Source organism: Danio rerio, chromosome 13 (assembly GCF_049306965.1).
Source record: "Danio rerio strain Tuebingen ecotype United States chromosome 13, GRCz12tu, whole genome shotgun sequence".
In the NCBI taxonomy this organism is placed as follows: domain Eukaryota; kingdom Metazoa; phylum Chordata; class Actinopteri; order Cypriniformes; family Danionidae; genus Danio; species Danio rerio.
The window spans coordinates 23,278,031-23,293,426 of NC_133188.1; the positions used below are offsets into that span (position 1 = coordinate 23,278,031).

The following is a 15,396-nucleotide window of genomic DNA, read 5'->3' on the forward strand; positions in this document are numbered from 1 at the left end:
CCTGTTATTATGTACTGCCATCATTTATCTCCTATGCGCTCTGTCGCGAAGGAGGTAAGCGCAAGTATTATCAACACTCAGGCAACTCAGGGCCGGCTCGTGGCATAGGCACCATAAGCAAATGAAAAGTGCTTCTTTTTTTTCCGTTTTTCTGCTCCGCTCAGCGCAAGCTCTGCCTGTTGCGAGGGCTTAAGTGTGTGTGTGTGTGTGTGTGTGTGTTTGTTTGTTTGTTGCTTTCTATGTTTGTGTATGTGTTTGAATGAGAGACAGTGTGGTGCTGTGTGTCTGTGTGTTTATACAGACAGCTTGTTATAGCCTCCCCCTAAAATATAACACTGTATATAGAAAGCATCGTCAATGCACCGTGATGCACCGAGATATCAAATTTAACCGAATCGAAGGCATGATAATCGTAACCGAACCGTAAGACCAGTATAGGTTCACACCTCTATTGTTTGAGAAAATAAAAGGAGAGCATTGTTTATCATTCTAGCATTGCAAATAAAAAAGAAAAGAGCCAGCAAGGTTGACATTTTCTGATGTTGATTGTTTGAATTTGAGCATTACTGCTTTCAATCCAGCATTCTATTTACTGTAAAGAGCTGAATTTAGGAATGAGGAGGAGTCAAGAGCACTTGAGTAAAAGGTACGAGCTCCAGCCACCAGCCTGACCCGCTTAATGGCCAGTCCCTCTGGCAGGAGAAATCAGCTTTTCTCAACACTTTCTTTCTTTCAGTTTTTGATTGTCATGCACTTTCACTGCAAAAAGCAAATGCCAGTAAATCACTTAAGGGCTGGCCAACCCCCTCACTTCCACCTGCGTGCACACACTCACACACACACACACACACACACACACACACACTTCTCCATCCGCTCCTCTCAATCTATCCTAATGCTCCATTCTTCCATCTATATATAAAAGCAAATTGATGTGTTAGTCACAATTCTTGATCACTGGCTGTCCTTCCGGGTACAGATGAACACATGCTTTTTACATGCAGCTCTCATATTTGGCCCTGTGTACTGCCTGAGTACACATATAAAGTGTTTGTTTGTGCGTAGTTGCCTTTCTATGTGTTGTGCTGAATAAAAGTAATTCAGTCCACCCATCTTACTGTCCCAAAACTCTTTTATATTATAGATCCCATTCAAATTTCAATTATTTAATTTTTTTGGCCGTCACGGTGGCGTAGTGGGTAGCACAATCACCTCACATCAAGAGTGTCGCTGGTTCGAGCCCTGGCTGGGTCAGTTGGCATTTCTGTGTGGAGTTTGCATGTTCTCCCCATGTTTGCGTGGGTTTCCTCCGGGTCCACTAAATTGGCCATAGTGTATGTGTGCAATTGTAAGAGTGTATGGGTGTTTCCCAGTGTTGGCTTGCAGCTGGAAGGGTTTCCGCTGCATAAAACAAATGCTGGATATGTTGACGCCAAATTAATAAAGGGACTAAGCTTAAAAGAAAACAAATGAATGAATAAATGAATGATTAATATATATATATATATATATTTTTTTTTTTACCAGTTAACATTTTTTGAGGAAATAACAACATTTCACCTCCTTGATCTGCTAGAAATGCTGCTGCCATGAACAAAATTGTTTGAAAATAGTCCAAAAGCAACATCAATAATAAAAGTCTAAAATTAAAAAAAAATAATTGACCTTAAAAAGTCTTAAATTCGCTGTTCTAGGTCTTAAATATTTTTGCACAGATCTTATATTTCCGATGTCCATGTAGTGCTACATCTAATGATCATTTAAATTCTTTTTTGTTGTTGTTGCTTGGCTTTCGTGGTCTTGTAGTTTTTTATTTCATTAGTCCAATTGCAATTTGTTGTATTGTTCCAACACTAGGCACATTCAAATTGAGACTGATAACACATCTGTTTAGCTGTGCCTTTTCTTAATGAGCACTGTCATACGTCCGACAGATCATACTATTATGTTTTCTTTTTCTTTTTCATTATTTTATAACCTGTTTTAACTCATTTTAATCTGTTTTAAATCACTTTTATTGTTTTTTTATGTTCTTAAACTTGTCTTTTTTATTCTTGTTTTATTTAAAGCACTTTGAATTTTCAAAGTGTTAACTTGTCTTGCCTATTCTACTATGCACATAAAAATTTAAATAAAAATGAAATTAATAATGTATTAAGCCTTTATTACGGTGGCTCAGTGGTTAGCACAGTCGCCTGACAGCAAGACGGTTGCTTGGTTTGAATGTGTGCATTAAAAAATGGTTGAGGGAAACGCCAAGATGCACATCACTTTTGAAAATGTGCATAAAAACATACACGCATAACTGAGTAGGATAAACTTTTTATTCGATAAGAAAAGATGCGCACAAACTGAGATGAAAACACTTTTACTAAACAAACTTGAGTATGCACATTAAAAAAGGTCATGTGATTTTGTTATAAGAGATCATGTGATGATAAAAATATGTGTGAATGGACAAACTAGTAGGCTGAGTACATTATAAAACATCTGAAATGTTGTTTTGGTCATTCTGAAATGCTTTAACCGTTTCAGTATTAGTGTTATTACATTATTAATGACCTACCGAATCAAGAGCGTCTGTGCTCCGTTTCTGACGCCTTCAAACACCACCACACGTTCACTGTGTGTCAGGATTGCCTTCTGAGGTGCAAGTCATTTATTAAATAAAAATAAAAGGTTCACACCGCTTCTCTTATTGCAGCAAATTCCGTTTTTACTGTTGATATTTGGCGCCAGATGTTACAATTTTGTTCGCTTTGACTCATTGGATAGAAACACTGCTCTATTTGCACATCTTTTATCCGATAATCCGGTTTTGCGCATAAAGTTAATTCACATCTTTGGATGGAAAAATAGCTAGTGTATGTGTGTGTGTGAATGAGAATATGGATGTTTCTCAGTACTGGGTTGTGACTGGAAGGGCATCCACTGCATAAAACATATGCCAGAATAGTTGGTGGTTCATTGCGCTGTTGGAACCTCTGATAATCAGGGTCTAAGCCAAAGGAAAATTAATGAATTAATATCTTTTTTGTTAAATTCAACAACAAATTAACTGTTAATTAAAAAAAATAATAAAATAAAAATAAAAAACTCTGGACCTCGAGAAAAGCTTTAGAAAAGCTATATTGCTGCCTGTTTTTGCAGTCAATAACAGTGCGTCCTCTAAAAAAAAAACTAGCCCAAAGTCCAAAACTCATTCAAACTAAGTAAACACACGTTGTCGGCTGAACTTTTAAAAGCACGCCACTTCTTGAAAAATAAATCATTCTGATAACATCTGACATTTACAAATCAATCACAAAATGACATTTTCTTTTATCAGATGGTCGATTTTTGTTTTATTTATTTCTTTATTTTTGATGGAGACGGAGTGTGGATTTAGATTTAGATAGGTTTAGTTGGGAGAATTATTTATTGGATTCTCATAAGCAATCGATGTGAGTGGCCTCAGATATTGAAAAGGCAAATGATTTGGTCTTGTAGCTGAAGTAATCAGTGAATGGACAGGAACCAAGGATCTTATTTGTGAGGCTGACTGCAACAGTTGAAAAATCAAATGCATTTTATAACAGACTGAGATGATTGTACTGATTACGTAAGTGAGGAAAGGGAGAAATGATAATCTACTGAGCTCCAGTGATTTTAAATACTGGATAATTATGTATCGGCACGTGTTATGTAATGTAATGAATTAGCCATAACAGACATTCAGTCCTAGTGGATTCTAGACTCTTGCGTCTACCGTATGTACATAGTATAATGAGTTTGTTTGTTTATTTATTTATTTGTGCAAAATTGGAAGCCATTATGTTAATGCACAAAGTAAAATATGTTTAATAATAAAAAAATTACAAAAAAGGTTTTTTTTTATTATGTTATTATTTATTGCAACGTTTCTAAATGATTGTTATATTTCTTTTTCCTTCTTTTTTTCCTTTTCTTTTTCTTTTTGTTTCTTTTCTTTTTCCTTTTTTTTATTTTTCTTCATTCTTCTTTCCGTCTTTTTCTTCTTTCATTTTCTTTTTCAATTATTTTTCTTTTCCTTTTTTCTTTTTTTTTTCTTCATTTCTTTTTCTTTTTTGCCTTTTTCTTTTTTTCTTTTTTTTCTTCTTAGATTTCTTGTGAAATCAGTCATGCTACTTTCATCACAGAATAAAAAAAACAAAATAGTATTTTCCAATATTTTGGGGAAATATGTTGTCAAATTGGGTGAAGCAGTGGTGCAGTAGGTAGTGCTGTCGCCTCACAGCAGGAAAGTCACTGGTTCGAGCCTCGGCTGGGTCAGTGGGTGTTTCTGTGTGGAGTTTGCATGTTCTCCCTCCGTTCGTTTGGGTTTCCTCCGGGTGCTCCAGTTTCCCCCACAGTTCAAAGACATGCGGTACATGTGAATTGGGTAGGCTAAATTGTCCGTAGTGAATGAGTGTGAATAAGTTGGTGTGGATATTTCCCAGGGATGGGTTGCGGCTAAAAGGGCATCCGGTGCATAAAAACATGCTGGATAAGTTGGCGGTTCATTCTGATGTGGCGACACTAGATTACAAAAGGGACTAAGCCGAAAAAAATGAATGAATGTTGTCAAATTCACCTTTTATTATAAATTATACTGACCCTGGGAGAAAACAGCAACAACAGCAACAACAACAACAACAACAACAACAACAACAACAACACAATACTGTAAAACTACAACAACCAGAAAACTTCCCTTCTACACTTGTGGTATTAAGCCAAAGTATTTTATACAATAGATAGTGCAATTGTTACTGTAGGTAAATGTTTGGTTATTTTTGTAGCATCATTTAATTGATCAAGAACAATGTTCTAAATGTGCTCATAGTTATTCAATTCAGTAGCCCGTTAAATTTGAGATATGCTAGTTTTAATAAGGGGTTTGACAGCAGCTTCAATATTGTGCTACCATTGTTAGTTCTCTTCGCCTAGTGTCTCAGTAATGATATGAATAAATGTTTTACTGCATAATTAGTTTACTTATAATTGCTTGCTATTATGTGGATTAAAATACTCTACAATGCAGATAAGCAAGCAAGCTGTTTCTTTCTGAAAAAATCTTGTGCTTTGGTGCCTTGGAGTCTTTCGGAAAATGCAATATTGGGAAATGAACGTGAAATATTATATGTGAGCAAATGCAGGCAGCTTGTTTTCTAAGGAACCCTGCCAAGTTGTAGAAATTAATATGCCATGAATATGTAATAAAACTACTTACATGTCAAGGAAAAAATATTTTGATTAGAAGCATTTATTATTCTACAGAAAGTTTGCAGAGTACGGTGCAGAACAAATTCAAGTTAAATTAGATCAACAACATGAACGCTTGATTAAATTATATGTCAAGTTTATTACAGGCCATCTGTTTTTTTAAAAAGCTTTTAAACATGATTCAATAGTAGTTTATTTTTTTGTCACCTAGCCCAGTTTTCATAGCTTGCTACTTTTTTCCTTTAAAAACGAAGCCATTTGGTGATTAAAAAAAATGCATCGAATTAAGCCATTTAAAATGCACTGCAAACTCATGTGTTTTGTTTCTAACATAAGCCACATCTTCTTCTATTATGTTAGTATAAATAAAGCTTTTTAGGAGACATCCAGGCAACAAATGTGTCACAATATGACATGTCCCTTTATAAATAGATTTGGGCTTTATTTTTGTGACATTTTGCTGGAATAGTAATAATCTAATATATTTTCTTCTTTTTTTCTCTCAGATATCCTTCTCCCAGCACAGCAGCATAATGGACCTGGTGCAGTTCTTTGTCACATTTTTCAGGTATTCACACTTCATTCGTTTAATTTGAAAGTTGCAATTAAATAGCACACACATTATGAGTGAATTACACTATTGCTTTCTCTGTAATGTATATGCTTCTTAGAATTTTGTAAGATAAGCTTGCTGAGAATGCAAGGATGCATTAACCTCACCAACCACACACTATTAATAAAGCCGACTGATGAAGAAGCACAATAGATGTAATTGTGCTGGCTGTGCTGAAGCCAAACTCTTCTGTAATGTCCACAAACTATTTCATTTTGTGCACATTTATAAAAGACAGATACTTGCTTTTGCAGATTTTGACAGTTCAACAATTATATATGTAAGACATTGTTTAAAAATATTCCTAATCAAGAAACTAAAGACAGATGTGATGGGTGCTTTGCAAATGCAGTGAATTAGTAAAATGTGTTTGCCTTTTGAAATTTTATTGCATTAGTTTTTAACTTGCACTTATTTATTTTTTTGTTTCTTTTTGATTGATTGGACATGCCAGATACTTACAATATATAAATATATAGACTTGGAGTTTGGTGTGGTGGGGGGTTTTGTCAGACACAAGCAGGACACACCACTGGGTTTGTTGGTCAGGCTAGTTGGTTTGTGTGTACCATGTTGGTTTGTGTGCACCCATCATTGGGTTAATGTTGGAGCTCTTTTGCCTGATTCAGTGTGTTGAATTGACGTCTGACCATTGGCTGAAGTCTGACTTGTTATTCAGCAACGAATCAGAGTTAGTGTGACAAATTAAAAAGATGAAGCAAGTAAACAATTCAAAGCAAAAATGGTCTCAAAGAGGCTGGCTATAATGTTGCTACATTTCTCAAATATTTGTAAATGAAGTGAATTATTAGATTGTCAGAGATTTTGCACAAATTTTCATTATTCCTCGATGGTGAGTGACAATTACTGTGATAATGTACAGTAACTAAATGCTGCTTTGTTTACGCTTTGTCTGTGTGTGTCAGTATAGAGCTCTGTAGAGGATTGTTTTTATCGTCCCGCCCGTTCCCATGATGTTTTATGGACCACTCCTGCTGTATATTCAGTCTTTGTTCACCTGCAGTCCGCTTAGAATCATTTTCTGCGTGGCCAATCCATCTAAATTTAAATCTGGTTTCCAAAATCTCACGTTTAAATTGGGCCCTACAAGAAGAGGGAGATGGCAGATAAACTGTAGGTTGTGCAAGAATTGTATGCTAAATGTCAGTTTTGTTTGCCCCTTTGTAAAGTGAGACCTTAAACCTGAGGCTACAGTTTTGTGACTGCTAAAGAGTAAAACTTTGAGCAATTATCACATCGCGCAAAAGTTGTTGTTTTTTCCATTTCCATCTATGACACATGAAAAGGACTTGCCTGATGTGTGTTTCCTAACAGTAAACTGACCATTTTGTAATGCAAGCTAAACATCCTTCAAGGACAGCGCATCTTTAGTTTGCTCTGCCATGGTAAAGCCCGCTCTGAGGGTTGTTATGCAGATGATGCACGCACAGTGTGGAAAAAAGCATGTACAGAAAGCACTGGTCATGCTTTCATCATGTGTAACAGTCAGGAGCACTGTCTATACTGCTGCTCAATAAGAATGAGGAAATCACAGGTGTGCTGTATTGGGTTGCCTTTGTGGAACAAGAAAACAGACTTCTGCCTCTCACAGAGCACAAAGTGAAGTTTATTCATAAACTAATTTCGAGAGGATCACGTGGTTATGATTGCTAGCGGCTGGACCCACATTATTCAATTCTCAATGCACAAATCAGACGACTCCTAAGCTTCTACAAATACCCTGGGTTACGTATCACTGCTATTTTCATTTTGAAGCATCCACCCTTTCACACCTACTCCTCATCCTTCCTAGATGAGTGACATGGTGGCCCAATGCTTAGCACTGTTGCCTCACAGCAAAAACGTCTCTGGTTCCAGGCTTTACCAAACCAGCAGATGTTTCTGTGCGAAGTTTGCTCATTCTCCGCGTGCTCATGTGGGTTTCTCCCGGGTTTCTAGGTTTCCTCCCACCGATCAAAAACATGCAACCTAAGTTTATTGACTAATCCCAATCAACACCATAGCCTTGCCCCTACCTAGTACCTACCTCTTTAAGAGCAACTACTATCTGCTCTTCATCCACCATGACAGGCGAGTTCTCGAGATCTACCTGAGCTCAAACTCTCCTCTCGCCTTGCAAACGGGAGGGAGCCCTAGGCTCGAGGATCTCATGAGCTAAGTGTGAACTCTTGAAAACTACGGCTCTCATTTTATGCCATGCTCACACTTGGTACAACTGCCTCGAACCGGGCCAAAGCACGCTTGTCCCCTCTCCCGTCTTCCCCGACGGCCCGCACTCACACCACAATCGGGCCTCAGTGAGAAGCGATGTCACTCAGCAGTGCAGTGGAGATTTATCTAGTTATATTGTTTCAGTCGTTTGATATGCAGTGACATGCAGTCAAATATTTTGCCAAACAGTCCTTAGGGATGCGGTGACACGCAGTAAGATATTTTGCCGAACAGATCCGCCACTTTTGGCGCTCATAAACAATCATAAAGCCCTCGTGCTGCAGGATTGAGGAGGTTTGCTGAAGGTGCACAGCTGTTGTGCAGTGAGGGGTTTGTTTCTTTAATAAACTACAGCAGTTGGCGTTCATTGAACAGTAAGAATGATTAATAAATCCATATGAAACAGTCCCTTAAAGTCACGTCTCGCTTTCAGTTTCGGGCTTTGGCGCGTTTTGCACTCACACTACAAACATACCCTGCCAAAGCCCAAATGAGCCGCGCTCTGGCCCACCTCTTCCAACCGGGCCAGGGCCGGATAAGTGAATCGCGCCTGAGCCCGATTCAGCGCACTCACACTTCTCTAATGATCCAGGAAACGGGCCTGGGCATGGTTCGGATAGCATAGTGTGAGTAGGCCCTCAGTCTACTTTTGTTTGTTTGATGTGATCACGCACACCTTTTTGGTACAGACACGATCCAACACGAGCCAACAACAAAGTTGGTATTTGTTGGTGCTAGTTGTTTGGCATCAGCTTTGTGTGTTTCAGTCTTTGGATCTTTAAAGTAAAATGTTATTAGATATAACCAGACAGTGTACTAAGGTGTTGTTTACAGTAATGATTTTTGTTTTAAAAAGTAGAATGTTATGCCTTGGTGTTTACAATACTCTGGCATATTTGACCTGTGAAAACAGAGCATTTTTTCAGGTGTTCTGTTTGGCTAGTTGACTTTTGAAAGCAGAGGTGCGATTGTCCATAGTCACTCTCTGATTGAAGTTCTGGTTGATTAAGTATTATTCCGATTCATTAAGCCTTGTTCATATGACTATTACACAACTGGTGCACTGCAAGCACATGCACATTCCCAGTGAGCGTGAGTGATCAAAAATCATCCTTTTCAGGCTGAATGGAGGGGGCGGAGATTTTATTTTTTGAAACAAAAAAATGTTGTGCTCGAGAGTGTTGATGGTATTCTTTTCATTTTCCTCTTGATCAGCAGCCATAACAACGTACATAATTCTAATTCTTACGTACATAAGTAATTCTGCAGGTGAGGGAAATCACCATTTGTTTATGACAACACATGATGCTGGCAATTGTATGGTTTCATTTTTACGTTTCAATAGTCATGTGTATTCAGGACTGCCATAGTTGTACATCTGGACAGTCAAATTACAGAGCTGACTGACCAGAGTTGTGTTTAAAGTGCCTGAAAGTGCATCGAAATAATTGCACACTATTTATATACTCTTTATAAATAATAACACACCACCTGCTATGTGTGTATATTGCTTTATGTAGGCAGTCAGCTGTATTGTGCTCAACGGGATTCTTAACTGTCAGGTCAACACTATTGTAATGTAATTTCATTTCAACCTTTACTTACAATTTGTTTAACCGAGAAAGAGACACAGTAAATCTAAATATTGCTTAGCCATACATTTTTTTCATCAATTTACTTACATGATTTTTTATTGGGTTTTATTAATGGATTGTGCTAAACGTTGATCATTTATCTTGCATGCTTTCATTTTTGTGTGCAATAGTTTTAAGTAAATATAATTTTGCATCCTGACATTCACAAAGGTTGAGGTCAAGGCAACGAGGATGCAATGTTTGCTGTACAGCTTCTTGGGATTTATTATTCAGTATAAATAGTGAGAAGGCTTTTTTCTTTTTTATCTTGCTTTTTTCTTTTTCAATTGTGTGCATAGAAGTGTGTTGATAGATATCAAAGTTGAAGCTAAAGGCTGTAGGGCCTTGTTGTTTGGTATGCATTTAGTCCTCCGCAGGCGAGGGACAGTCAGATTTAATTCATCTTGGCATTTGAGGGAGATTGTTGTGCATACTTTGTTTCCCCTCCCCTTTTATATCTCTTTTTTCACTCGTTTTCTTACATCTTCCGGCTGTGGATTCACAGTTCTGGTTTATCTTGAGAGTATACTTGTAGTTCAAGCCAAGTGCCTTCAAAGCTGAAGTTCAGTCAGATGGCTGGCTTTTCCTACGAAGCCAAAACAAGCATCAAGCTCTGTACTGTAGTATATAAATAGAGTTTTGTGCATTGACACACTGAAATGATTTAATTACACGGATAATAATGCTGTTTTTAATGACACCGAAATAGCATTGAATATTGATTTGAAGTTTTGTCACTTAAGCCAAAAATGTGTCATCTTTACTTTGTGTCTAAAGCTTGGATGTCAGAATATTTATTTTATTTATTTATTTTTTTAGTTTGTAGTTTTCTCCTCCAGAACTGGTCCAAGTGTGCTGAAATATTAAAAGTCTACAAATACTAATGACTGAATGAAGGAATAAGTGTCATATCATGTCTTATCATTTAAGGTTAGATTCCTAAAGTTCTATATGGACTTTGTTGCGCTTACTTAAGTTGCGCTTACACACCTTCTATTTAGATATCACAGAGAACAATTTAACATATCGTGTCAATGCATTCAAACCTTTAACCTTTTATGGAATATTTATACATTACAGAGCAGTCTTTGGAAATTAATCAGTCAATCGATTGATCAGTCAGATGTGTGATCAGTCAGTCAGACGATTAATCAATCAATCAATCAATCAATCAATCAATCAATCAATCAATCAATCAATCAATCAATCAATCAATCAATCAATCAATCAATCAATCAATCAATCAGTGAGTTAGTCAATCAATCAATCAATCAATCAGTGAGTTAGTCAAGCAAGCAAGCTTATAAAAATATTAAATCGAACAAAAAATGTTTTGTTGAGAAAATGGCACCAAAGCACTAGATAAAATAAGTAAGCTTGTTAGTTAAAAATAAAAATAATACAAAAATAAATAAATTGAATTTTTTAAAAGTCTTGCCAACACAATTTAAGGCTATTATCAAATAAATTAAAATAAAATGATATATTTTATACTTAAAAATCATAGTTTATTTAATTAAATACTTCAATTTTTAAGGGTTTCAATGCATAAAGTTACACCATATTTTTACCCACTATAAAGTACATTTATAAAAGGAAAAGTGGTTGAAATATTGAAAGAACAATAATCAATTCCATGAAAATGTCAACCTTGCCATGTAAAAATAAAGTTTTCACCAAAACAGGAAACCCCTTTCTATGTTGTTTGTGTGAGCTTGCTTTTTACCGTACTTTAAAAAATACTCAAAATGTCTCTGTCAATGTTTTCAAAACATTTAATTTGTATCAGGGTTCTGCCACTCTGGTCTTGTAAATTCTTGTTTTAGTGACAGAGTCCAGACACTAGCTCTGTCTTGTCCTGTCCTGTTGTGCTCGGCTCGAGTTTTCTCGGGTTGAGCACTCGTTTTCTGTTATTGTGTGTGTCTCTGTATGGGCACCGTCGTGAACGCTCGCAGACCGTGCGCACTCTCGATCGAACGCGTGGTCTGTGCGTGCTTGGAACGCACGTTCATGTACTCGTGTTTATGTTTTGTTCTGTCAGCATCGCGCTGTTTCATTCTCAGCATCTCAGTCTGGTTGGTTTTGGTTTCAGTTAGCACTAAGATGAAACATGCGCGTTGGATATGTGTGAGCACACGGTAAGGTGTTTTCATCTAACGTGTGCTCGTGTCTTGCATCTGTTTATGTTGGTGTTGTCTAAGCACGTGGCTGGGGGTTTACATTGGGGTCGCGTGCTTTTGTTGTGTGCTTCAGTGTTGTGCTTTTATGGCCCGGTACGGTACGGTTTGGTAAGCTTTTATGGCTGTTTCCACTGTCAAAAGGCCTACCGAACCAAACTGTACCGTACCACTTTTTCAGCACCCTTTCAAAATGGTCCTAAACACGAGAAAGGGTACCAAAAGGCGGAGCTAGACGCGCAGCTAAACTAGTCAATATCTGAAATAACTAACTTCTTGAACTCATGATAATAACGCGCGCTTGATTATTGACAAGCTTTGGAAATCCTCTGAGAAGCTGACAAACGCGAGAATGATACATTCAGAAAGAAAAGGTCATACGCAAGAGTGGAGCGCGTAAAAAAATGGAAAGCCAAGGAGCACGTTATTTCTTCAACAAACGTGAACAAACTGCCTTGTTTTCATTTTTATCATCACCTTTAGGACTAATATGAACTGGGAATGATGGAATGACACTCTAACAGAGGCTACATGTGCTGCTGAAGTTTACAGACACAGATGAGATGTTTTCGATGACTGTAGGCTATACTTTGTGTTGTTTTGAACCTAATTAAGGACAAAATGTATGTTGTGTGTACTTTTTCTGTATTTGGTAACATATCGGGGACTGTAAGGGTCTGTATGTGTTCATATATGTTCATTTATTTATTTAAAATAATTACAGATGTTACAGTAGGCTATTTCGCACTGTCATTGATCTGCAGTTTTAATCAACTCAGGTTCATCAAAGTTCGTAATAAACATTTATACAGAAGTATTTATGTGTGTAAAGTGTCTGTTTTGTGAGAAGTGCTTTTCATATGATATGTCAGCAACCTGTGCAGCTTTATTGTAGACATTTTCTCGAGCGAGCATGACGTCGACTGAAACTTTGTCATACACTACGCCCACCAAAAGGGTACCCTTGCTAGTGGAAACGCAAGCCTGATAAAGGTGACCCGTACCGACCTGAACCGTACCGTACTGTACCAGTCAGTGTAAACGAGCCATTAGTGTTGTCTTGTGAACACGGGGTAAATAAGTTCTCTCATTGGCTGCGTGTTCTAGTCTTGTTTTATGTGAGCACATGGCTTGTGTTGTCTTTTTGTCATTTGCTCTCCCGTCTATTGTCTAGTCCACCATCTTTGTTAACCCATTATTAGTTAATTATGTTCACCTGTTTTTGTGTTAATTATTTCCGCTTATATTCTCCTCATGTCTGCTGTCCTGTGCCAGTTCGTTGTTGTATGTCATCTTGTTTTGTGTGTTCCAGTCCTGATCCTTGCCAGCCTGCCCAGTTTAGTTTGCTTTGTTTGTTTATTTATTTGTTAGTGTTTTCCCCCTCAGGGTGGTTTGTTTTGCATTTTATTTTATTTTATTTTATTTTATTTATTTTATTATAAATAAATACCCATTTTTTCTTACAGTTGAGTCCTCGCTCCTTTTCCCTACATCAACCTACACCACATTTGTAATGGAGAGATTCCATGTCCATGAGGAATTTTTTTCCTCATAAATGCAAACATGTCAAATTGTGTTTGTTCTAAAGCAAGCCAACTACGATTCTTTTGATAAGTATTATTTATTTTCACAAAGAATGTCGTATACTGTAAACTCATACTTTTTTTGGTCTCATTCATAATGCATGTTTATTTCCCTCAATTCATTAAAAAAATATATTTTTACAGGTTGATTTTTTTTTTTCTGATCCCTTAACTCTGTGGTTAGTTGTTCTGTAAAATACAAACATATGTTCCAGTGTACTTTTAACATATGCATTCTCTGTGAATTTATGTTTAAAGTTTTTACAGCAAAATCACATCCACAACATTGGAATTGATTCATTTTACTTACATTTTCTATTTTGTTTTTGCATTAAAACAACCAAAATAATCAAAAACACAAAAAAATGTTTCTTTATTATTCATAGGGTTAAACACTGGATGGGCTATTAAAGTAAATAAAGTTAGTTAATAACACCTTATTCACTTTTCTTTTCTTACCCCTTTTGCATTCCCTTCAGCCATTTATTTATTTATTCCCCCATCTAAAACATTCTCTGTGTCTGGATGTCACAGTCACCGTGTAACTCTTGACTTCCTAACCTTATTGGCTGTCAGGATGATGGATAAACCACCATTTACCAGACACTCTAAAGAGGTAAACAAACCCTCCTCTAGCGTAACACAAGTGGGTCCACTAAACTACTTACATAACCCAATTACATTTCATATCAGCTTCATTTTGCAATCACAATTTGTTTTATTCCAAATCGGATGTGATACAATCTTCAGTGATATCTCTGATCTTTGTTTAAAATCATTTCAATTGCTTGCTGTCATTTGTTAACAGAAGAGTCTTTAGTAAGTGCAAATAAAAGGATAAAATACAATGTTCAACAAGTTTCATTTGCAAGAATCATTTTCAGTGCTTTATACTTCTGTTACTGGAAATGTTTCTGAACAAGTCTGATTAGCATATGATGAAGCATGACTTTTTTTCAACCAATGCAATTTATTTGCTTAAAAGTAAATGCTTGTTATAAATGTATTTCTGTTTAAATAATGAAAGCAGTTTAAAAGTTAAAAAGTGTTTTATTGAGTGCTGCAGATTTAAGTTCTGAAACCAGGACTTATATCACAACATTAGAAAAAAATGGGACAGTGTGGAAAATGCAATGCAGTCATTTCTGAATTTACTTTGACTTTTATTTCATTGCAGACAATATGAACACAAACCTTTTCATGTTTTGTCTGGTCAACTTCATTCCGTTTGTAAATATTCATTGTTTCCTGTCATTCAGACCTGCAGCATGTTACAAAAAAAAAATGGGGCGGGAGCAATTTAGGGCTGGGGATCAGGTACATTGATTATCATGGTAATTTGAAACAGTTGATGTCAACAGATGATTGTAATTATATTTTAGTACAAAAGCACCAGGGACACCATGGTGGCGCAGTGGGTAGCACTCTCACCTCACAGCAAGAAGGTCGCTGGTGTGCTGGGTAAGTTGGCGGTTCTTCCAATTGTGGCGACCTCATATTGATAAAGGGAGCTGAGAAAAAAAATGAATGAATGAACAAAAGCACCATCTAAGAAAGGTCTAGTCCTTTAGGAGTAAAAAATAGGCAGAGGATTGCCAGTTTGCCAACAAATTTGTGAGAAAATCATTGGAAGCAATGTTCCTCAAAGAAAGCCAGGAAGGCATTTGGATATTTAACCTTCAACAGTGCATAACATATTTAAAAGATTTAAGGAATCTGGAGGAAATTCAGTGCATAAAAGACAAGAGTGCAAGCCTAAGTTCCTCGTCATTCATCTACAAGCGATATCACCACATTTGCTTAGGATTACTTTGGCAAAACCTTTGTCAAGTACCATAATACATCCACAAAAAAAGAAAGAAAGCCAGTGTCCAGAGTTGCCATCAACTTCTCTGGGCTCGGAAGTAGGGATGCAATGATTAACCAGTTTCACT

General features: G+C 36.8%; 1 protein-coding gene across 3 annotated transcripts in view; it reads left to right on the forward strand.

Annotated features, from left to right (window-relative positions):
• Positions 1-15,396, forward strand: part of atrnl1a (attractin-like 1a) — a 473,626-nt gene that overhangs the window by 276,796 nt on the left and 181,434 nt on the right. For all 3 annotated transcript variants that reach the window (XM_073920776.1, XM_073920775.1, XM_073920777.1), the window contains exon 26: positions 5,730-5,791. In XM_073920776.1, coding sequence (XP_073776877.1) covers positions 5,730-5,791 — 62 coding nt within the window. The remainder of the gene's footprint in view (positions 1-5,729; positions 5,792-15,396) is intronic.